The following is a 26,529-nucleotide window of genomic DNA, read 5'->3' on the forward strand; positions in this document are numbered from 1 at the left end:
AGGAGTCATGAGGTCCTGGGGTCATGACCCAAGCCAAAGGCAGATGCTTAACCATTTGAGCCACCCAGGTGCCTCTAATTTGATCCTTTAACAAACATCAAAATTAAAAACATAAAAACCACTTTAAAACCTTTACTTTTTTTTCCAGACCCTCGTTTTACTGTGTTCTTAGCATACATATAATCTAATTAATGGGAGGTCCAGCACTAAATGTATGTTCACACCTTCAAGTGGATCTCCCAAAGTTGGATTTAGTAAGTTCTCGAGTGCTGAATATTAAGTTGTGAATTGTATGTCATATTTAGTCATTATTTCTTGAGATCTCTGAAATGAAACAGTAATGACCACTGAACAGGCATAGTTTCCTAAGAATAGCCTAAGCCAAGAAACCGAAATGGGATAAAGGAAAACAACAAAAATCTAACGTACAATGAGATCTAGTATATGGGCTTTCCGATAAATGAGCTCATGTTGTCAGAGGATTCAGTAGAGTCTATCAGTGTATATTTAAAAGTACAGTAACATGTAGGGTCTGTTTTTGTTTGGTAAGGCGTGAGAGCTCTGATTTTACTTTGTGACATAACCCTCTCTTCCACTCCCCCGATGTTCAGTAGTGTTTTTCTGTTGGCAGGGATGAGAGCATTGTACAAATTAAAGGGGAATATTTCCAGGAATATTAATTTCTCAAGTAGTCATTTTTAAAAATTTTTGACTTTAGGATTGGTCTTGCAAGTTCATATACATTGAGACTTTTTTTAAAGTATAATTTGATCTTAAAAGAAATTAAAAAGACCATTTTTATTGAGTAGAAGTATTATTAAAATGTGTATCTCTTAAACTTAAATTATATTTTATATTTTCAGAAGATTGCATTTTATACTTGATATACTTTTATAAAATACTATCGAAAGTGCATGGTTATATTATGCATTATGTCTGGATTAAAGAATCTTTCATTAACTTTTCATTTTTATTTAAAGGGAGTCACATATAAATTGCTCCAGTGTGGGCTATTACCAAGATTTCTTCTTGTGAAATCCTAAAAGTTCAGGTGTGCTAAAAATACAAGAAATTTCTCATGGGAATTTTGCTCTTTCTGGATGAGAATATAAGAATATTTTACTTACCTCCGAAAAACACAATGGAACAGGTGTTAGGTTTCATGATTTGGGGGAAATCAGAAATTAAATTGCTTTTTCCAGATTAGATACTGATATTTTTTAAAATAATGCTGACTTTGCCTAGGGAAATTTAACTTAATCCTATGCCATTGATTTACATAGGCATTAAAGTTGTTTTCATGAGCTTTGAGAGAAAAGGAAACTAAACACTTGCAATTCTTTTTCCTTGAATTTTCCCACCCTTCACATTATTTCTACTTATTTAAAAATAGTTTTCCTGACTTCTGAGAAAAGTTACACAAAGCTCTTTCTTTGGAATTTTTTTTTAATAAAAAATAAAGGACGATTTCTTTTTTTCTATTGTCTCTTAAGTGTTTTTACCCTTCCTCCTTTTCAATTCGAAGCAAGTCTTTTCAAGTTCTTCTCACATTTGTCACCTCATTCATTTGTGATCCCATTGTAATTTCCTGGCGCTCACTTTCATGGTTTGCATATGTTGCACAAAGCTGAAATCAGGTATAATCAATTGCTTAACATAGTACTTTCACTGAAACACAACTATAAATGATTTTGAGTATTATCTGAGAAAAAGTCTATTCATTAAGTCAGAAATAGCTGCAGTGGTGATACATATTTTTCTGAAATTTCACTAAAACAATATTTTTGTCTGCCTGTTGATTTGACTTAAAAAAAAATCCCACAGTTTTTACAACCATCTGAGTTACATAACAAGACTCAATTATACCAGGTGGTATTGACTGATGTATTTAATAATGTAATAAAGATGCCAACCATGACAGAATTGGTTAGTTTGATATTAGGGCAAAATGCCATTTCTTCCACAAAGTTGGCTAATAAAAAATATTGCTTACAATGTGATGAGACCTGTCAAGTAAATTTATGGTATGCAAAATTCATAAGCTCTCAAGTATTTCTTTGGAGTTTGGCAGTCTGGACAGCCTGCAGGATGCTCTGTTTGTGTAAGAAACAAACAAATTGAATGGGGGGTGAGCTGGCGAGTAAGCAGTCCACATTACGATTGATTAATTGGGAATATTTCATGTTCTGTATCCATCTTTTATCTAGAATGTTCTTCTTTGGAGAGTTCTATATTTCACATTCAATTTTTATGTTCACTTGCAAGTTTCTCTGGTCCCACAATTCAAAGAGAGTCTGTTGAAGGGGAAATTAGAGGCTGTGATTCAGAATTCAGTGAGTCTAGTCTCTGCAGAAACTTGGCAGAGGATAGAATCAGTTCTTGGGATGCCAAATTTAGTGGCCCTGGGCCAGATGCTAATTTTGAATGCATGGCACACATCACTTTGTGTCTCGATTAAGCCATGTCTGTGAATCCCATGCAAGCCCGGCAACAGATTTTATGCAACCCATGTATTAGTGTTCAGCGCATCATAGATTTCATTCTGGCTTTAAACATGTGACAGAAATTACTTCTTTTACATTATAAATTCCACCTCTTTGGGGAAAAAAAAAAAGCAAGGGATGTTAATTGACTTTTTTTTGTTGTTCATGATTATTTAAAACTGAATAATATCAATTTTGGTCGTTTCTTATAAAGCTGTATTCAAGAAGAAAGAACTCATCTTACATAAATGCAAAAATATGGTAAGAATAACAGAAGATTATTTTCCCCTTCCACTCACTTGCTTCTTTAGTATATGTTAGATCATGAATTTGGATTTTTTCATTAAGTTAATGCAGAAGTCCTAGAGAAGTCTAATAAAAATTATGGAGCAAAAAAACTAAATGTCAATGTATAAAACTGGATGAAGAGGCTTTATTTTATTATATTTCCACCTTCTTTGAATCACCCTGCTATTCTATCACCTGGCTATCTTACCAGCATATTTCTTTTTTTTTCTTTTTTAAAGATTTTATTTATTTATTTGACAGACAAAGATCACAAGTAGGCAGAGAGACAGGCAGAGAGAGAGGAGGAGGCAGGTTCCCGGCTGAGCAGAGAGCCCGATGCGGGGCTTGATTCCAGGACCCTGAGACCAAGCATATTTCTTTTTGTTTTCTACACTGGCAATCGAAAACTTTCAGTATATGTGGACCTGCAGAGATATACCACCCTTTTTTGCTTAGGAGTATGTCTGGCATTGTTCTTGTCTGAATAATTTGTAAGTATATATACATGAATGTATTTTTACATGTAAACATTTTTTTAAAGTTTCTAACGTAGATATTTTTAAGGGAGTTGGAGCCAGGGAGTGATAGATAGGATAGATACGTTGTCTTAATGTGCTGACCTTGAACTGTGCCAACTTGCTCTGTTTTCAACCCAGATTAAAAAGACAGGATGAATCAGATACAGCTGGCTCTGTGAGTTACAATAAAACACAGGATTCTTGTAAATCTATTGTGTGAGAGCTATACGCAAGTCTTCTGTCTATACTAATAATTTTTTTTAAATCACCCAGTGGATGAGAAATCCTGACTTTTGTTCAGGGGAAAGAGTCCATTAGTTAAATGATTGATTTTGAGCTTAAATTTTTTTTTTTCCTCCTCAGCATTTTATTTTGTTTCTGTATTTCTTTTTAGTGTATTTTATGCAACTCTGAGTCTTTAGTCACCATTGGATACTTAAAAGGGAAAGGAGAAGAAAAGGCAAGGACTAAATTAGAAACTCCTTTTGAATTCGTTGCCTTTTATTCTCGCCATCTTCTTCGGAGTCAGAAATGTTACTTTTTTTTTTTTTTTTTTTGAATTAAGAGGAAAAAAAAAAGGTTTCAATGTAAATTATATCATTATTTTACAACATCCTTGCATTGGCCTAAGGGAAACACAAATTGAAACAGAAGAAACTTCTGAAGCACAGTATGAAAAAAATCTTATTTTCATCCAACACTGGCTTGACTTTGAGTGGCTCTGGTCTAAATTGTGGGTACCATGGTCATATATAATGGAGATGAGATTGGGGAGGCCTGACATCTCTTAATTTATTTATTCTACCAGTGTAATGCTAGCCACCTCCTGTTTTTATTATACCAATTTAATGCCAGCCATTTCCTGTTTTCATTAGACCATTGTAATGCTAGCCTCCCACTGTTCTCATTAGTGCAGGACTGTGTAATGGCAGCCACCTCATGTTTTCATTATATCAGAGCTGTATGGTGCCAGCTGCCACTTGTTTAACTTTACTGAGAAGCATTTGACCATGGACTACATACTTCTAAAAGCTAGTAGCAAACAAGGTAAAGGAGTCCAGGGTTCTGGTGAAATAGTGGTAAGTGGTTATGTGACTTATTTGCTATTAAAGTGCAAGAAATATAGTTGCTGGTAACAGCTGGGAAACGACAATAAACCGAGTAACCCCTTGAACCTTTTTGTCATTATTCTTGTTTTGTTGTGTTTTGTTTTAGAATAATTTGTCTGACAAAGACCATCTACAAGATTTTCAGACTCTGTATTATGGTTACATATGGATAGATTTATATTACCCAGAGGAGTCGATTGCAACAATGGATGGTGTTCATGGAGAGTTTACTATGTGTCCAGAGTGTTTCTAAACTTGCTAAGGAATATCTCACTTATTTCTTACAATTTCTTTACAATTGCCTTATTTATTCCCATTTTACAGATGGAGAGGTGAAATATACGGTAGTTACATAATTCATGGGCTGGCAAATTTCCTCTTTAAAGACCAAATAGTAAAGGCTTTTTCTGCTTTGAGGGGCATACGGCTTTGCCCTAACTACTCAGCTCTGTTGCTATCCTGAAAATACAGAAATGAATTGGTATGCCTGGCTTCCAATAAATCTTTATGAAAATAAGCTGGAGGGATGGATTTGGCCGAAAGGCTATAGTTGGCCCACTCCTGATATAAGGTCACAAAGCTAGAGTGGTAAGAAACAATTATAGTTCTAATTGAGGCAGTTCAGCTGCTCACCCTATGACTTTACACTAACATCCTCTATTTCTGTCCGTACCTTTGTAACTGGAAATACTTCCAATTCCATTCATGCAGGACCCTTTATTATGCAATGATTAAAGTTTTCAAAGAGAAAAAACAACTTTGCTCAATTATGTACTTTAAAATATTTTTTGTTTTATTCTCTATGTTCATTGTTTTCTCCCTAATGCTTTTATTTATGAAGCACTTAAGAATGCTTTTGAATAATAACCTACACATGAAATGTATTACAGAAAATAAAAGTAGTTCTTTCCTACAGATTAAGAAAATAAGCTATCAAATGTATTTTGACCTACATTTTCTTTTCTTTATGCAAAAACGTTATGGAGTAATTTCTTTTTTAAATCCAGCACTTTGTCACCCTCAGATTGCCGTATTATTAACATTACCAAATAGGGTAATTGACAGATGTGTATAGTTTGTTGAAATGATTAAAAGCTGTGGAGAATTGTAACCTGTCAGTGTTCCCTGGGAAACAAAGTCCTATCCATCTGTTAGGGGACTCTCTAAATGACTGTAATGAGTCACCTTAAAAATGGCAGCTGTCACCCTAGGATGTGAACCTTGAAGCAAGAAAAAAATAATAATGTATTTATATATAAAGATGCATGCGCTTTAATGAAAAAGGAAAATATATTCCCAAATTTCATGCTCTTGATCACAGAAGGAGGTCAGAAAGCAGGGCTTTGTTGTATTAGTCTGTGATGTACAGTTTCCATCCCCCGTCTGTCTGAGGCCAATAAAAGTCAGGCAAGAAGGAGTGATGTCGAAGTTCGGTAAGACATTCGATGTCTGCCTGTAACTCCTCACTTGTCTTTAACATTTCTCAAAATGAATATACCCTCACAATGAACTTTGTGTGGCTCAGCGTCACCTGTGGAAATTACCTTTATTGAACTGCAGCAGCAGAGACTCAGAGAAGACTGAAGCAAGAAGTCAGAACACTGGTTGTGAGGCTAGAAAATACCAGGATTGTTCCTGTCCTCTCCCGGCTACTGGGTTCAGTGTCGCCAAGTAAAGATAGAGGAGCAAGATGGTTCTTATATTCATTCTCTTCTTTAACCATTTCGGTTTTCTCTCTTAGTTTTGGTGTTTTATCTAAAATGGGGCAGGTGGAGTTATTACATTTGCTGTGAAATAAAATGCAAATTCCACTATGCAAATAGACCATTAGGAAGTAAATTAGCTTGAACAGTAGTGGTATTTCAGCAATTATATTGCTTTTTAATATGGAGAAATTCCAGCATAAATAAAACCCAGCAGGTTTGTATGTGAGCTGGGTCGGTGACTGAGTCTTCACCGGAAGGAGGCCCCTGAGGTGGGAGGCTGTGATTTTCAACATCTTCCTGGTCTGTTGGTAACACCAGCACTCACTACAGTGTATAATAGCCATTTTTAACATGCTTAATGCACATCTAGACCAAATAAAATCTCAAATGTGGATTGGCTATGGTAATTACTATTTATATTAATTGGCCTGTCAGTGTGCAGACTTTCAACTTTGCCACTGGAGTTCCTGTCACCCTTTTAACACATTATCATTATTATTTTTAAACCAGAGTCATTTCAAGTTCAAATTCATAAAATGTGCATTGGAACCGCCCACCTTGCATTACAGATGGGTAAAACAGAATGTGTCAAGAGAAATAAAACTTTTAAGGAACCATTTGCACTAACCTTCCCCTCACCTCATTTAGAAAGTCAATCTGACATTTTTTGGCATTCCACATATTACTTTGAAAGAATTAAAATCAGTATTTATGGTAGGAGGATGCCTAAGAGATCAATGGAGGCATTCATTCTACAGCGTCTGGGCACATTTATGGTCACCTAGCTTCTGCGTAAACATTGCCATTCCTTGATCTGCCTCCATCATCATCACCTTTTCTAGTATTTGACTGCCCCACTTCCCAGTGTCATTGCAGAGACAGATTCTACATACACACTGAGGACAGATAACTGAGGTTGGAGGGTAAGTTGATCATGCCAATTGCCTATAAGGCACAATAGACTCAAGATGGCCCCGGAGGCAGAGTCTTTTCCCTCCCTTTACAGCTGGGGGATTTTGTTTTACCTGCCCTTCTCAGGAAATCAGTTTCAGACTACTTCAGGAGGAGTAAAGCAAACAACGACCATCCCAACCATCCCAAGCAACACCTTTTCTTTTCGTTCGATGGAGATTCCTCCAATTACCTGTATTACTGGTACTGATTACAGTCTAAGATAATATTTGCAGCTGCAGAAAGCCACTGGCCCTGACTACCTCCCAAGCAGACTATACCTGCAAGAAGTTGAACATAAGCCCTATGCTAAGGAATTTAGAAGACTTTCCAGGATTTTTCTCAAAACTATGGAAGAAGACATGTCAATCCACTTAGTACTTAATGCCCATTATTCAAAGCCCAATGTTGTTCACTCTTCTTTTCTTAACTCCATCCTCTCTCTCCAAGGCAGGATTTCTCAACCTGGGCATTTTGGACATTTTTGATGGGGTGAATCTTTGTTGTAGGGGTCTGAACTGTGCATTACAGGACGTTTGGTGGCTTGCTAGGTGCCAGTAACAAACCAACTCCCTTGCCTCTTGAAAACTAAAATTGTCTCTAGATACTGCCAAATAACTCTGGGAGGCAAAACTGCCCTCCAGTTGGAAATCTCCAATTGAAGTCATTATTCCCTATTTGGTGTCTAAATAATCAATAATTATAAGCTCCTCTACTGATATGCATAGAACATCATGGAAGCAATAAGACAGGATACCTCTATCAGCCTGAGGGTTCTTGGGACAGCAGACATAGACAAAAGTTCTTAGGAATAGAATGATTCTGCTTGGCAGAATTCACACTGCAGATAATGAGGGGATGCTTGGAGAATCTGGAAATCTTAAAAAAAAAAAAAAAAAAACACTTTTCTGGGGATGAAATTCATCCATGTTCTTGATCTTTGTCTTTCTCTCCTGTCTCTCTTTGTGTCCCCAAATTTCCAACATGATTGCAGATTTCAAAGGAAGAATTATTTCTGGGAAGTTGGAAATATACACATAAATACTCTGCTGAGGGCTTGAAGCTGAGAATTGCAAGATTCAGCAAAGTTGGCATTGCCTCTAGATAGTTGGATCTGCCCCAAGAACAAGGTGCTATTAGGCAGCGTCTTATAAAGAATGGATCACCAGGCCGCAGCAAGCTGTCCCAGTGTTATTTTCCTAAATTCGCATTCCACTTGGCAAAATTCTCACAGAGCTCTCCCAGCTTGTGAAGCTAATTCAGGTGTCCTCAATCCTCCTCTTCCTTGGACTAGGCATTCGAGTGATATCGCCTAAGCTCAGCATTCACTACAATTCCTGGCTTGACCTAACCCAGCTTTCTAACACTTTCTAACTCTAATCAGAAAATATTCCGACTCCATTTAAATGTTTTTGTGCACACTGCCTGTCTTCTTCCAGAATGCATTTCCTGTACATCGCCACTGCCAAAAGCCTGTCCCACCTTACATGCTCAATGCAAACACTGCTTTCTCCAAGACGCTGCGATGATTCCCTCTCCTATCTCTCTTTTCCTCAGCTGAAAGTGCTTGTGTTCTCTCCCTCTCTCTCTCCTTTTTTGTCTACTGCAACTTGCACTTCTCTCATAGTACCAACTATAATCTGTATTCAGGAAAATACCTTCATTTCCCAGTGTATTTTAAATTCTATAGAGACAGAGACCATATTTTATTAAAATCTGTATGCTCCATTGTATTCAAAAACACTATATATATATATGCTCCACAAATTAATGTTGAATTGGGATGTCACATTCTAAGGAGGAAAATCACTAGAGAGGCCACATTTGACCCATTCATTTTTTTTTTTCCCCTCCTCTGGACTATGAACACAAAGTAAATTTTAGTAGTTATCCAAAATGAAAGAAATGATGAAATATGTATAGTGGTTGAATTTCAGAGGTGTTTGGGGAATAAATGCAGATTGAGAAATCATAAGTACACAATCTCAGAGCTAAGGGTCTTTTCTTATCTTCAATCAAAGCCAACCATTTCACATGAGATATTAAAATGAGGATTCCTTAGCATATAGGAATTAGTAATAATAGAGTAAGATGATTCACTTTCTCTTTTTCAACCTTTCAATGAAATAGCTAGGCAGTCTCACATAAAGATATTTAGCTAAGATCCTGCATCCTAACCTATTCACTGCTTTACATATTTCTATTATATTTTACTATGCATTTTGTCCATTTTAACATTCCATGTAGGTTACATCTAAAAATGTTATCGGTTTTCTTATAGGTTAATAAAAGCAACTTGGACATTTTCCACATTGATGTAATTATTAGGAAACACATCACTATCTCCATTATTGATCCATAGCCATGAAGATATATATACATATATAATTTTAAAATGGGAAAATAATAGATGATTTTGAGATAAAATTATGAAATAAGAATGAGTTTAAGAGAATAGCCACATGCAAGCCAGCTATTTGATACTATAATGTTTGATACTACAAATAGAGACAAAAATCTAATTTTAAAAGGGAAAGGATAACAGTTTAAAAATCTTATCTGAAAACAAATTATTATATTGAAGACAGTCTCTCAACTGCAATGTATGAAAGAATAATATAAAAATATGATTTAATATTGCTAAAGAGATATATGGAGATATTCAGCAGATCAATAAAATGAATGAATATTATATCCCACCTATTTGAATTTAGGTTTTCAAGATATAAACTAGTTGATTAGTGTTAATAGGCTATTAAAATTTATTTCTGGACCTCTTGAAAATAAAGTTGGTTCTCTGTAAATTGTAGAGAAGTAGTAAACCTTTTAGTAAGTTGAATTCAGGCAGAATAGAACTTCACTTTTGATTAACTGAAAATGACTCAGATAACACCTGCAGTGTCTCTTTTCATCTGATCATTGAAGGAGCCAATGATACAACATTTTATCCATTGTGGATGTGGCAAGTCATAGATTTAAAAAAAAAAATGTGTTGTTCATCACTTAGCCATATTGCTACTGCTTAAATTCCTTCTCACCTTTATTTTGTGACACTAGCTTTTGAAAGTAGTCAACTCTCATGCTTGTCTATGTGCATATTAATCCCATATATATATATATATATATATGTAATATTTTAAATGTTTCCTTAGTATTACTGGAGTTTATGTGACTATTTAAAAGAAAGCAATTATTTATTAGTTTACTATGTGCCAAAATTCATGATTAAAGGAATTCAATGCAGCCTTACCATTTTTTCTATATACCAAGTTCACAGAAAAACTAATATCCCATAATATTCATTTAGAATAGTTTGGAGAACTTACCGCCAATGTTGTGAACCAGTTTTATAGATAGCAACAAAAACTTGAGAGCAATCTTAAGAAAGGCATGATTCTTCTGATGTCTTTTCATTTTCTTGGAGACTACAATCCCTATTCTCTATTAATCATTTAATACTGTTATGAACTATTAACATAGTTCATATGCCTGTCTACTTAAAGGGAAATGTATATCACTGAAATAGTTTACTTTTTTCAGATAATGAATTTAAGATACTAAAGACAAAAGCTATTAAATAGGGCAAGACTGCAGAATTCACAAAATCTGGAACAAGAAGAAGCGCTGCACCCTCTTTTAAGAAGAAGAACTTTTAAGTTTAAGTGTGGTTTTAGGACTTCCTAGCTAATTGCTCTTGGGTAAGTCCTTTTACCATTTTGAGTTTCAGAATCCTTAATTTTTTAATATCTTGTGAATTTGTGAAAGTGCTGTGAATTGGAAAGTTCTTGACAAACAGAACTTACCAGTATTAATTTAGGCTTGTGTAATTGTTCTTTTATTTGGTTGGCCTTAGCCTGTAAACCCTTAGGGAAGCAAGCACAATTTTCATACAATTACTGAATACCAATATTTAAAAAAATATATATATAATGATTATCTGTATAAGGTAAACAAAGACTTCCAAATTTGGTTTTGTTTGTTATTAGTGATCTTTGAAAAATATTATGAAAGTAGATTTAAAAAATATAAATCATAATCAAAATGTAGTTTATAAAATGATATCAATAATATAATATGTATCCAAAAAAAAGGAGTGGAACAAGTAATAACTTGGTCCTCTCAAAGTGAAATGTTTTACTTGAAAGACAAAACCCAAAATACCTCTCTTGACCTAATGGGTGGTAAGTCAAACTCTGTGATACAAAATTTGTAAAATCTCACTAAAATCTTCCCTCTTTCAATCAGTGCTTGTAAGATACTCATTACCATTTAAAGTAGTTTGAAAAAATAAAGTTATTTTTTGACAACTCTTTCTGAAATATTTGGTAATTCTTTCTGATACAATAACAGAGGCTGCACCCTCTTTTAAGAATACTGAGAATTTAAGTCCTAGTGTACAATGGGTTGTTTAGTACTATTAGTGTCTAAAACGAACAGAAAATGATATATTTCCTTAGTGAACCATGTGCAACCTTCTCCAAAATCACGTAATAAAGAGTTTGAGGATGGTCCATTAACCTTCTGATCAATTTCTGTGTACTATATTGATGCTATAGTGACCTTTAAGAATTCATTCTCATCATATCCTACAAAGAATTGTTCTGTACCCTTGTCAAATAATTGTATTTTGTGGGCATATTTACTTAAAAAGATGTAATCTGAGGGACTTAATAGCTTATTGACATGATGTAAACCTGTAATATGTGTTCCATTCATGACTTCCTTCTAACTGCAGCATTGCCATTAGGGTTCCTCATTTGGGTGACTTAGAGTTCCCTCAACCCTGGTCAGATGGTTCAGGAGAACCAATTAACAGCTTGCTCTACCCTCACCCTTGAAAGTGATGAATGACATGGTAGACATATGGTTTTTGTTATTCTTAAACAAGAACTCATTTTGAAAAATAAGTAGTGTCAAGGCAACATAAGTTACATTCCTATGTTAGTGTATATCACAAACTACATGTACTCCGAGGGCAAAATCATTGTCTTCTGCTTAGTTCTTTGAACTTAGGATCCTTGTATAGCACTAAGTCGTGTTCAATAAAAAAGAAACAGAATTCAGCAAATAAATGAGTAAAAGAATGAATATATAAGCCAGTTAGTCTATCCCAAAAACCTAAACTGTAAAGATCTTCTGTAATGTGGAAAAGCCATGCACACTTCTTCTTCTGTAATGTGGAAAAGCCATGCACACTTCTTCTTCTGTAATGTGGAAAAGCCATGCACACTTCTTTGATACGTAATGTGCTGTTAAAAGAAAATTAAGATAAAGAAAAATCCAAATGGGCAAATTGTTCTGTTTTTCTTTTTTCTTTTTTTTTTTTTATTTAGGAAATGCCATTCACTGAGAATGAGAAAGTATAGATAAGGGGTATGTGGAGAAACTAAGGGAAGATGCAAACAACCCAATCCAATTTATATAAAGAGCAAGGTGTATTAGAACTTACTTATTTGTTTCTCCCACAAGACTGTGACCCAGGGACCACTCCTCTGTTTACTCTCTACTTCTGGGGCATAGTAGCCAAGGGCAAACACACACTAGCAATTCAGTAGATGTTTGTTGAATGAGTAGAAGGAGAGGCTTATTATTTTAAGATACCATGATAAATATGTATTGACTTTAAAATTTTAATTTATAAATATGTGTTTTCATCAATCATGTATGAGAAAGATTTAAAAAAGGACTTTTCTGAAGTCCTTTTGATTCTAGTACTAAATTACTCTCAAACAAACTGTAGCTATGAAAAGCCACAAGTGTCTAGGTCATGACTCCATGGTAATCATTTGACCAGTCACCTTATCGAAGCTATCTGAAAGACTGTTAACTTGATGAGACGTAGTGATGTTATTGTTAAATAAATTTTTAACAAATCTTATTTTACTGGTAAACAAATAACTAGCAGAACAGTTGTGATGGAGCGTCCCTGTGGTACACAGTGTATAATACACCACTTCTGTGTTAACGAATTCAAGGGAAAGAAACGCCACTATTAGTAATAGCTTTTTATTCGGAGTCCTCATTTTCCAGATAGGTCACATTAAACACAGCCATTAAACAATAGCGTTGAGATAAATCCATACAATGTATGCTGCTTTTGTTGTTGTTGTCCTTGTTCACCAATTGCTTGGTGCAGCTAAGAACCTTATGGAGTGATGGGGTTGATACATGGGAATAGCCAACCTGCAAAACACTGGGGCCAGGAAAGTCAGACTTTAATCAGGTCTCATTCAATAATGTTTCAAATCAACACATCTTGATAGCCAAAACTCTCATTTGAATTAATGCTGTGATAAATGCTGTCTGTTGTCAAAAGAATATAATTAGACAATAATGAGTGGGCATATATTATGCCAGACCTCAGTCTACTTGTTGACCTCAGCAACTTCTACTCCATTAGGCAACAAACAGCTTTTAACCTAGTTCAAATAAAGCATACTGCTCTATTACTACATGACTTTTTTTTTATGGTGTCATTTTTTATATCGAGCACTGCCTATATACTTTAAAGGGAAGTCATGTTTTACAAGATCTCGGGAAAATGAAACAAAGTCAATTTCCCAACCAGGAATTCAATTAATTCATAGGGGTGGTGAGCCAATCCTTATAGATGGCCTGCAATAAGGATAAGTATGTAAGGTTAAGAAATAATATGAAAGCATTCTTTACAATTGCATGATATGTCTCTTTAATGTTTACTTTGGTATAGGTATAACTAACACTGATTCTCACTACTTTTAACTTTGATGAAAAGATCTTTCATTAACATTTAATGAAAAGATTGTTGTGTTACTGATTGTTTTTAGTTCACCAGTGAACAGTTTTTAGAACTTTTTGACTTTCTTACAAAAATTTCTATAAATTCTTATTCTATGCTTGACTTCAGTTACTGAAAGACCTAAAAGACAAAGTATTATCAAATTATTATTATTTTTTTGAATGTGTGGGATTTTTTGAGGGGTTAGTATTTGAAGGATGTGAATTAAGACAATTTTTCCGTATTCTGAATTATGCCCAAACTGCTTGAAATATCACTGTTTGATCATGCATCACCCCTCAGAGCAAGTTGCTCTCTACAGGGGTGATTTTGGCATCTCATAGACTTCCACAGAAGCCAAGCACCAGAGGTCTGTGATAAAGGCAGTCGTCAGCCAAATGAACAAACACGAGATTCCCTCAACTCAACTATAAAAGCTCAGAGTCCTGACTGCTGAATTACCACCAACTTGTAAATAAATAATCACTACTAAATACAGGTAATGTGTTAAACAGCTAACGCTAGTAAATCACCAGTGACAGAGCCTAAAGGTAAATCCCTCACACATTGGCACAACCAATTCTTAAAATTTTATAGTGTTTTAATGTCTTCAGACACATATAATAAATTGAACAACTGGTTACTCAGCGTTAAGAATGTTTTAAAAATAAAGCCTACTCTCTTTGTTGATTTCATTTATACACTGCCTTAGATTGTACTACGTGGCTATCTGTCTAGTCAGAGAGAGGAAACACTTGGTAAGACTAAATGGAAATTAGTTTTCCATCAAATTTCAGCTATCAAGCTAAATCAACCTGTAGTCTCCTGGCAAAAAAATAACATCATATAACAGAGACAACACATTTCAGATACATAAATTGTCCAAAATATAGAGAGTCAATTAGGTTTCACGTGTACAAGATCCCTTCTTTTCTAATTTAAACATTTATGAGTAATAAAAAACCAAGAGTAGAGCTTTGGAAAGGCTGTTACTAGGAACCAAATACAGTTCTCGAGAGAATAAGGCTGATGGGAGTTGTCCACTCTTCCCTTTCAGAGCTGTTTTGCAAACGAGGTACAGTCTAAAATCTTGACGACATTTGACAGAAATATTTTCAGTTGAATTTTTTGAGGTTTAAAATTACAAAACTTAATTCAGTTCAATGTTTGTTTTTGCTTTTGCTTTTGTTTTTAATATAATGATTTTATGACATTTATGCTGTTTCTACACTGGCTTGGTGGCCAGAAAAGAAGGCACAGAATTCTCCACCAGTTTGCAAATAACGCATTTTTCTGCTCCAGTGCACAAACAGCCTTTATTTAACTCAGCACCACATTTTCTAAGGTATGGGCTGGAAACTGTTTGTCATGAAGCTGTAAAATGCCAAAAATTTTAAACGCTGAAGGAAAATGTCAATCAAGGCATTTTCCCATCTGCTGCTACTTCTGCAAGTGCTAATTTTGTTTTTCCCAATTCCTGAAATTTGAGGTTTCCTAGCCTCATATGGAAGTAAGTTTGAAACTTGCTAAATGTCACAAGAAAAGGTGTAACCAGATGAAGGAAGAGAAGGTGTATTGTTCTCAAAGGACACCAATAAAAAGAGGCAGAAGAGTATTGAGAAAAAGGAAAAACATTTTGTTAAGACCCAGACCTCTTGAAACACACTACACAATGCAAGGAACCAGTGCTGGTACCACACATGCATTAAAGCATTTCTCATGGTTTTGAAATATAATGGGAACACACATCTTGAACCACTTAAGATACTTTTGAGAAACCAATCAACGTTATGATATCTACATAGGCAGAAGCTGGATGTTATTGAAAAAACATGAACAAGTTTCAGGTATCAGTACAAATGTAACTCTTGTGATTTAGCGTGACTTTAATAAAAGCTTCTACAGGACTTGCACATAACCATGACTGACGGATGTCTTTTTTGACCTTTCAGTTAGCTCCATTGGCTCACTCAAACACATTTTGAACAGATTATGTACTGTAGTACTTGGTAGACTATACATTAAACAAGAGACTCTGCTCTGAGGCACTGCTTCCCACACTCCATGGGGAAAAGGAAGCAGGAAAAAACAAAACTCATAGAGTTCGACAGCTACCGAGGCAACACTTGCCATTTACAATATAAGCCCAAATATTTTTGCAACACAACTATATATTAATTTAATAAAATACACAATATAGCTCTTATACACTCAACAATTTGGCTCATATGCACTGAATCTGCAATAAATCAATAAAAATATGTCATTTGATGTAAACACATTGAATTTCTTACATTTGCACATTTAAATGGTCATGTGATTGGTGTATGCCTAAGACAGTTTCACTTTCCTGAGCTATTTTAGTGTCCACAAATGAAGAAAATGTATTAATCATGCTAATTTCCTCTGCATATTATCATTCAATGGTAACTATTTTTCAGGTCAAATTTAAAACATATCCATCATTATTTGTGTGTTTGTTGGACACTAAAATGCTGAAGAGGCATTTTAAACCTTTTAAAATTTCTTCTCCATTAATGAAGTGAATTAGTCTATGTGTGTGCAGGACAAATGGACTATATCTTTTTACATTTAACTTTTATACGACATGAAGTGTCTTACAAATGACCAAGGATTTTTTTTTTTTGTTTGTTTTTTTGTTTTTTTTTTTGTTTTTTTTTCGACTAATGGTATGGAATGTTCTTTGTGTTTGTATGTGTGGCAGGTAACTTTATACAGAAATGTTTACCACAAATATGTGTTAATGTTTGGTGTAGCTTGGACTACTGCAAGGTCTTTTCGGGACTTTAAGTAGAAGCCTGTGGTGACTGCTAGAAATCCACCACAGATCACAAATTATGACCCTGCTTTGTATGGGGTTTATAGGTAAACAGTTAAGTCAGCATAAATCACGGAGGACAGTCTTAAGAGTGATCAGAAATACTTCAATTCTCACACTGCATACCTTCCTAACAGATTGTCAAAAGGTAACTCGCTTCCTCATCCTCCTTTTTCTTCTTTCTTTTCTCTTCCTCTTTTTTCTTTTCTCTTTCAGCATCGTTAATTCTGTCCTAATATAAGTTTGGTCAAAACAAAACCATTGTTATCTCTGAAAAAGAAACAGCAGTGAAAAGAACATACTTGTGGGCACTTCAGATGTTCACTAAAAGCCTTAAAGCAGCATTGGTCTTTCTTCATTCCTGTAAAACGGGTTGTCACCAGGAGGGATCATTTTTAAATCAACAGGAGAGACAAGAAAATGCCAATGCTTTTTTTTTTTTTTTTTTCACTTTCTCACAGCCACAGGGTCATTTCCCCGGCAGTCCTGCAAAAGCTTATCGATTTCTCTCACGACTTCCTCCGCATCCACCGATTCTCTGCCCAGATCCCTGGTCGGGTGGTCGAGCTGCTCGAGAACAGCACCCATCTCGCTGGAATCCCGGCTGGCTCTAGAATGCACATCTGCAAAGACCCTTGCCATCTGATCGGAAGCCATGAACGGAGGGTCTCTTGGTTGCTTACTGGGTGACAGATACTGACTGTCAGTGGGCAAGTATTGGCCGCTTGCTTCGGCCAGGGCTCCTGGTTTTGCTTCACAGCCATCCAGAGAGCCTTTTGTTGAGGTGCAAGGCTCGATGCATGCCTTGGTTGGGCTGCTTGATGCTGAGGGGACCTCTTGGAGGAGAGGGCTCAGGGCACGTTTGGCTTTTAAATAAGGTTTAACATTGGCAATGAGAATAGTGTGCTCTCGCTTGTCTTTTCCAAATGTACAAAAAGTCTTTTTCCCAGTGGGATTCACAGTTTCGTAAGTCTCAGTCTCAACATTAGCTTCGACTGTGGGTACAAAGAGATTTGTGCGGTAATCTGCATTTTCAGCCTGATTGGCTGCAGGGAACTGTGGCATCCAACACCTGTCAGAATGACCAAGCACTCGGCATTCATCTGTGCAATTAACACACTCTTCTGGTTCTGCAAAACAAAAAAAGAAAACAGCAAATCCAATCATTAGGGTTGCTTTTAAATTTCTACTGAGGCTGTGATCAGCTCTCAGTGGGATTGTTTGACCTCTGGTCTCTTAATTAAAAAGGGAAAGAAAACAATAATTAAAACATTTCAGGATGGTTGCATAAACCTGCTGGTTGAGACAATGGTTTTATTTAAGTCTTTTCTCTAGATATTAATGAATTCCCATAGCCTGGGAAGAAGTAAAAAGTGGCCATTGGAGAATCATTCTCAGTAGAATAGAACATCACTGTAAACTAATCTCCTGGGGATATCAGTTAGTCTTTGTTCTGTATAACCCATCCTGGAAACAGTGAACTTCAAAAAGGATTACCAGGATTAATTTTTCAAATCAAATAATGGAGTAAAAACTAGATCACATACTTCCAAGTCCTAAGCTGCTGCTTTTTTTTTCCCCCCCATGATTTATCCCTATTTTGCTTGTAATTGTTATTTTGGTGACAGTCATGAAATAAAAGGTTTCCTTTAAAAACCTACTTTTCCTACTGAGAGGAGAAAATGGAATTTTCTATCAGAATGTGTTATGAATAAACTTGTCAAAAAAGTGCACATTCCTATTTTATTAGATATGGATATAGATCATATAATCAGTTTTCTTCACTCCAGCTTTTTGTTTTTGGTGTAAGTAGGTGAAAATGGATTTAGTCAACAGATATAGTTCAGATGAATGACAACTCATGATTTCCTATTTAAAGGATAATGTTTTCTGTGAGAATGTTTGCTTCTCTCTTTTGCCAATAGGCATAGAGAAAATCTAAATAAAGCATTCTTTAATGATCCCTATTTCAAAGATGCTGAACAGAAAATATGAAAGAAAATTCCTTGATTATGACAACAGCTGTGTAATTCCACCATCCCAATATTTTAAACTATAACTTTGAACTGCATCTTCCCACTTGTCCCTTTCATCTACAAATGATTGTTTCCCTTTATGTTTAATGGTTCTTTTTAAATCAGGGACTTTTTTTTTTTTTTTCCAGGAGAGGATATTTACAATTCACCTCTGTGTGATGGGAATAGAATTCCCTACACATTTAGGAACACTTGGGATAGCCATTTAATTGATGTGAGAGGATCCCTACAAATTCATAGTGTCCTGTGCAGGGCACAATCCTCCCCCCAGCCCCCGGCCACAAATACGTGAGAGGTATTTAAAATAGAAGGCACTGAATTTAACAGCACTGGTAAATTTATACAGTTACTTTGTAAAGTCATATGTAAAATCTGAGTTCCTATTTAAAACACATAAATAATTCCTTATCCAAAAAAGGAAAAAAAAAAAACCACAACTTGATTTATTTCAAAAGGTTTTAGAATAAAATCATTTCTTATGAAATTAAACTTTTTTAGAAAGGAGTCAGAATAGTGTCTTGACAGAACAAAAATACTGTGGTATTTCATCCCATGTGTCATTCATACCTGTGAAATGTTAAAAATGATTTCAAGTGGCTTGCCTCTTTTTTAATTTTGTCATGTTTTCAAAAAATATATTTACAGATGAATGAATGAAATATGTTCAGTTTATTATGCACTACAGGTAAGAATGGTGAAAGGCAGTCTCAAACTGAACTCAAAAACTCATACCCCAGAGACTCAAATACTATCTGTGCCTTGGAAGACTGTTAGGCAGATGGACATAAAGAGCAGCAGAAAAACCTAGACATAGAAATTTTCTTGGAAGACTTCCTGTATGGATTTAAAGTCAACGAGACATTTAAAAAACAAACAGATATCAGAAAATTTTAACATCAGGTATTTGTTTTCTTTACCTATTCTGAATGGGGATCATAAATATAACCTCTACAACTGTGTCAGTCTGTGTTAGAAAAGAAATATATATCATTTCATTCAACCAATTTTATCCTCCAAAAACACAGTAGAAAATTTCACTATCTGTTACATTTGATAATACTTCTGTGCCTTTTAGAGTCACAACTTTAAAAAAAATATTTATAACCCACATATTCTTTTTGAAATATGCTAACATAGTTTTATATTCCAATATTGACTAGCCTTCAATTTCAGCAATTTGGGTAGCCTGACACTGCATGAATTCAACACGAATTTAAGAAGAGAGTGAAAGAGACAAAATAATGCAGATGTATGAAAGTATAAATCGACCTTGAATTTGAAACCATCAACATAAAATGATTGTTTGCAGTTAACAGCTGAAAATCTACAGCTTTTTACTTGACTCCTTTATGTCACAACCTAGGGAGCAAATTCTAAGTATTGATCATGACACATTGTAAGCTGTTCACCTTCTGATTAGACTGTAATTTTGACGGTAGCAGTTCCCAGCCAGTGAAGATAATCTAATGGATACTTTTGCACAAGCAGCAGAAACTGTGACCAAAAAGTGAACTATTACTGCCAAGGGCCAAATAAGAATTTATGAGAAAGTAAAATTATTCCTGAAGGAACATAAATAAATAGATGAATAGGTAGGTACAAAAAAGGGAATAGGTAGGTACAAAAAAAGAGGTAGTGGAGCACCTGGGTGGTTCAGTGGTTAAGCCTCTACCTTCGGCTCAGGTCATGATCTCAGGGTCCTGGAATCGAGCCCTGCATCGGGCTCTCTGCTCGGTGGGGAGCCTGCTTCGCCCATTCTCTCTCTGCCTGCCTCTCTGCCTACTTGTGATCTCTGTCTGTCAAATAAATAAATAATATCTAAAAAAAAAAAAAAAGAGGTAGTATATAATGAATGACTATCCAGACATAAACATTAACAAAATGAGAAATGTAGAAGAAAAAAGAGGGGAGAAGGAAAGCTAAGTGAAGGGAGGCACAGAGAAGGGAGGGACAGTTGTGCAGGAGGATTTCTATCATGTGTAGCTTCTGTTATATATTTTTAAGTTCCCCTCAATAAACTAAATATGTATCATAAAAATAATAGTGTGGAGTATCTTCTCCAGACCTGGAGCTACAAGGTCAAACTCTTTCCTGTGCCTTAGGGACAACAGATCTCAGAATAGGTATGTTGAATTATATGCTACAGAAATGAAAAAGAAGCAAATTATGTAGACAGCAGCTATTAGCATAGATTGGATATTTGTATCAGAAAACAAATTCAGAGACCCTGGATAGAACAAATCAAGGCAAACATAATGGATCCCAGATTCACTTTTTTTTCTTCTGGACCAATCTGAGGTTACAAAGAGATTATTTATGCCCATTTTCACCCTTTCCTCAATATAACATGATGACCCTTTTCATAGCATGCACCCTTTGCCAAAAAAAGATAGCATAATCCAAATGGTATGCGGATGAGAAACTGAGAGATAAGCATACTTATACTGCACAGAGAAAACAATTCTGAAGGCCAACAGCTGGGATTCTGGGCAGTTCTGCCTACAGGGAAAGTTTACAGTGTCTCAGTTTTAAAAGATATGATTCCTTGAAGGACTATGTGACAATCTGATAAATTTAAATACTTGTTTAGTATTAAGAATTTTCTATATACCTATAGTCACATCTATTACACAAGCTCTCAAAGAGAGGGATCCAAACACACTCATCTTAATTATTTTAATTTTCATCCTAATTTATATTATATTTTTGCAAAAGACATAAAGTCACTCAAATGACTCTAGCACTTGCAATTCAGCTGTACAATAAACCACACAAACACACACACATACATATATAAACGTTTATATGTGTGTGTATGTGTGTAAAAAATGAGCTTTCAGGCACCTGGGTGGCCAGTCGATTGAGTGTCTGGCTTCTGCCTTCAGCTCAGGTCATGATCCCAGGGTCCCAAGATGGAGGCCAGCATCTGGCTCCCTGCTCAGCAGGAAGCCTGCTTTCCCTCTCCCTCTACTGCTCCCCCTTATTTATGCTCTCTCTCTCTGTCAGATAAATAAAATCTTTTTTAAAAAATTGAGATTTCTACAGGATATAGACCAAACAAAATTTTAAAACTCAAATGTATAACCAATGAATTCCTGAAAACTAACTCTCAGTAATTGTCATAAGAGAAATACAGATAAATCAAACGCACAAGAAAGTTCTACATTCACAGTTTAGGAGATAACATAAATACATATAAAACGCACACATATATCTACACACATTTTATATATAAAACATTACATATAATGTACATATGCAGGTATAAATCTTTTTATTTCAAATCTCCAAGGACATTTTCATCTTTCCCTTTGCCCTACCGTAGGTATGAAATCCATGACTGAATCAACAACTTGACTACCCCGACTTTAGAATTCTATGTAATTCAAATTGATTTAGACATAAAGATGTCTGAAATCTGCATATGCATATTTGCTGACATATAGGAAAGCTCTGTCTTTTTAACCCAGACTAAGCAGTTTAATAACTTAATCTCGGCGATATGAGGCAAGCAATCATTTGGTGCCAAAATACTCCTTCAAAGGAACTGTCATTGTGGAAGTTACACTTCTGTGAGGAAAGAAAATATTTAGGTAAGACATCAAACTACCTGCCCTTATATTATTGGGTTTTAGCAAGCTTTCACAAAGGTGTCCATAATTCAATGTTTACCATGTGATTTTCACATTGTAACATCACCGTATCATTAGGGATGCACAGCCATTTCTACAACGGGTAAGAAGAGCCAAAGAGTACTATGCATAAGATTAAAATTTGAAGCCAAAGCACTGTTTAAATCAGCAAGGACTACTAAAGATTAAGGGAGCCTTAGCTAAACATGTTTATTTCTGGAAAAGTCAGGAGAAACAATCCTTGTGCGTTATGACTCAGTGGTGTTCACTACAAAGGGAATGTGTCAAGGAGCCAGTCTCCGTAAAATTTCTTAGTCCAGAGTAAAACTACCTATTTATTCTAGTCTCTCTCACTGTCAGGCAGGAATTTATCACAAATCAGAATTTAAGCTTATTTTCCCTGTCTTCAAAGTGCTTTACCACACTACCCAAAGAAAGATACTTGGCAACTAATTTGTTTCTACTTAGGGAGCTATTAGAAAACATAAAAGGATTTCCTCCCCTTAGTTTCACTTGCTTGCTGCCTCCAGAGCCCACATATTTGTACAAAAACATGCATATAGTTTCTAGCTTAAGAGCTTCACATATGCATCTGATTTCATTTTTTATAATGAAGAAATAAACATCTGTGCCATAGAAATCCGAAAACCAAAATCCACAAGTCGGGGCATCAATGAGGAAGTTCTAAAATGCTATGGCTGGGGGTAAGGGCATTTGAGAGAGAGGGAATTTGCTCTGCTTTTTGACTGTCAACAAAATGGTTTTATTTATGCTTTGTAAACAGCTTTAAATAGGAATAGTTTTGTTCTTTTAGTGTGGTGGTTGCTACTGTTTCTAACAGCATCTTAAAATTAGAGTTGTTTCCAAGTAGACAACTCTATAAATGGAAGTCCATTTTTTATTTGTTCTCATTTTTCTTTTTTATTTCTAATTTACCTCCTTTCACCAGCATAAGCTTTCATAACACCTAATTAGCTGTCTGGAAAAGCAAAGAGCAGGCACCCATCTCTATTTATGGCTGGCACTGGTATTTTGGAGATAAACTCTACAGAAGCTAAACTAGGGACCCATCAGATTACCCACCAGCAAATAATGACAAGCCAAGACCTTCAACTGGAAGTTTCTGGGTACCAGTTTTCTACTGAAAGATTTAACTGGTATAAGACCAGCTTGTTTTTGCTGTCTTTTTCTGTTCTTCAGCACACACTCTCCGTTTCACGCATGTAAACACTCTCTCTCATGATTGCGACAAATTACAACTTAATCCAAATATATTTGAACATATCAGATAAAAAGTGTCAATGCTAAAAGAGAAATTTCATCAGAATACAGTCCAACAGATCTCTAATAAAATTTTCCTTGCAGTGAATTGACATAATTCACACTATCCTGTGAGCTGACACTTTTCTAACATAAACAATTCTTTCTTTTTTTGGTGGTTGATTATTATTCACTTGCTTTACTTTACTATTTTATAAACTCCTTATACTTGTTATGATGAGAAGGTGAATCATTCCATATAAACTGCACCTTAATCTATATTCATTCAAATTATTTCCATTTATGGTCTCTATGTCCCATTTACTAGCCCATTAGTTAAAAATAACCTTCTGATTTCGTTCTGACTAGGAGAGGAGTAAAAATTTCACTTTCAATATTACTTCTAGAGACAGTGTTGGAAAGTTGTCTCAAAACTTTTTTTTCCCCCTGTGTCAGAATAAGAAAGAAAGGAGCACATTACAATTTTATCACATTTTTTTTTTCGTGCTAATGTTCACATGACTGCCAGGCTTAATTTTAGCACAATTTTTAATAAGCTTGGTGCATCCCTCGTGCAGAGAAGAAAAAGGAAAGGGTTGGGGAAAATGCGGCATCAGAAAATCAACCACTTTACTTCAGCTAAGTGATCTTTTGTCTGTTGCTTTGTATTTCCCATGCTGCTTGTGCACAGGAAGCTCTTGTTTTACTAATCGAATAACTGATATGCCAATACACACACATATAGGATGTTTTTGTTTCTTTTATTCTTTTAACATAAGGGGGACCATGTCTCTTTTTATAATATGCTGATGTGCTCATCTTATGAGGATGCCTGTTTACATGGGCAGCAATACAACGATTAAACACTATATATACAACTCCAGAAACTTAAAATTACGTCTTAATAATTGGCCATAAGGAGTCAGAAATTGAAAACACAGTTCCCGTAGTAAAAAACCCTGAGAGAAATGTGTATATATTTTTAGGTTGATCCACTGCCAATCAGGCTTTCAGATTTTACCTCAGTTGTGAAATACCGTTCTGTCTGCTTTTGATAGGTGGAAAGCACATTTTGAAGAGGAAGTTATTATAATACCATCAAATAGTCAAACCGTGGTAGCTTTGAAGTAGCAATCCTCTAGCGTGCACCTGCATTGCACAATGCTTTCCAATGTACTGCCACGGCTGCATTCAGACACAGAGACCACTGGCCTATATCATATTCAACTGCATCCAATTGCAGCTGGGTATTTGGAGCACTTGGAGCATTTGCACTTACTATTCAGTGCACCTGCACGCCTTCAGGGACGGTTTTAAGTGTTTGTGACCCTTTGGACATAATAACATGTCTACCAGAGTGAATTTTCTGGCATATATATTAACAACCCATAGATAATGCTCTGAGATGAAGAAAACATAAATTAAATGGAAGCTTATGTTAAGGAATGAAAGCAAAAGAATATAAAAAGATTTAATGTGCAAACAAGAAGAATATTTAAAAAAAATGAGAATGAGAATCCAAACCATGTATTGGGAATCTATAGCAAAATATAATTATGTACCCTGGTATACTGCTCTGGAGTTAACATTCAATTTTTAGCTGCCCCCTTCCTCCAATCCCATACTGTAGGTGCAGCCGTCACCTGGGGCAGCATCAGATGCTTGGAAGTGAAGGCACAGATAAATGGCGCCATCACTTTCTTAACTGGTATGCTGAGGAGGACTGGCTCTGAAGCTTACTATAGTAATGAAACAAACTTTGGTTTTTTTGTTTTCTGTTTTTGTTTTTGTTTTTGTTTTGAGAAAAGGACTCTGACAGGGCATCTCAAGGAAAAACAGTACAACTCAAATGAGCCGCCAGAGGAAAGACAGCTCAAACTCAGTGACAATATTAGATGTACAGCTCAGTAGTTAGTTTAAAGAAGTTATGTTCAAGCATTCAGAAGGTCAGAATGAATAAAACACCAATTCTGTGCTTCAGGCACTGGAAGTTTTTGAGCAAAGGGATCTTGAATGGAATGTTGTAGAATAATAAGGTTGTGTCAAGAAAAGGTTTGTAGTAAGTAAACCTATGTCTATCCACTTCTAAAATTCTCCAGCCTGTAAGATTTTATCTCCCCACTAAGGCATTTGCATTTTGACTAGAAATTAGAAAATAGGTTTAAAACCATCTAGGGGAAATAATTCATGAACAATACATTTTGAATTATGTCATACGAGTGTCAAGCAACAGAAATATAGGGAAAATGTAGACTATAATATTGTGAAAGGCTTTGTACAAGAAGTGGTGCTTGATGGCAATTCAAAGGATGATCAGGGTTTCAATAAATAGTGGAGAGCAGGAACAAGATGATCTAGGTAAAGGGATTAGAAAGTGAAATAATACCCACACAGTATTGTGCATTTCACAGGGTAGTAAAAGACCAGCTTTATAAGTCAAAGAACATACGTTGCAATGTCAAAACATAAAAAAAATAATTTACCGAAAATTCACTGGGATTTAAAAGACAATGAAAACTCTCTGAATAAAAACAAATGTAATGAAGCAGGCCACCGACCACTGTTACAGATACCTGAGCAATGTATGGTATGTCTCAGAAGATTCTTGAAATATTTAGGTGCTTGATTGAAAAGATATTAGACAACATTTATTAACATACAAAACTGAGATGAGCCACAGGGCAAGCAGCATTCAAATCAGCATTATTTCTGTAAACAGACAGCTAGAGTTTGGGCCCCAACAAGGATATCTCTGGTGGAGCACAATAGGATATGACATTAATCACTGGCACAGTCATTCTGACCTCATTGTGACCCCATTGTGATCACATCTCATCCTACGCCTCCTAAACTAAAGAAAGTCTTAAGGTATGTTGATTCAACTGTTATTTTCTATTAACTATATAAATCTTGTATTTAATAATTCTGCATTAGAAAAATATTTCTTCTT

The 26,529-nt window shown here is 35.4% G+C and overlaps 1 protein-coding gene across 4 annotated transcripts in view; it reads right to left on the reverse strand.

Annotated features, from left to right (window-relative positions):
• Nucleotides 1-13,045: 13,045 nt before the first annotated feature.
• PCDH17 (protocadherin 17) overlaps nt 13,046-26,529 on the reverse strand; it is a 98,522-nt gene continuing 85,038 nt past the window's right edge. For all 4 annotated transcript variants that reach the window (XM_032314421.1, XM_032314419.1, XM_032314418.1 and 1 more), the window contains one exon: nt 13,046-17,781. In XM_032314421.1, the coding sequence (XP_032170312.1) occupies nt 17,099-17,781 (683 nt within the window). In that variant the 3' untranslated portion in view covers nt 13,046-17,098. The remainder of the gene's footprint in view (nt 17,782-26,529) is intronic.

Source organism: Mustela erminea, chromosome 15 (assembly GCF_009829155.1).
Source record: "Mustela erminea isolate mMusErm1 chromosome 15, mMusErm1.Pri, whole genome shotgun sequence".
Classification (NCBI taxonomy): Eukaryota; Metazoa; Chordata; class Mammalia; order Carnivora; family Mustelidae; genus Mustela; species Mustela erminea.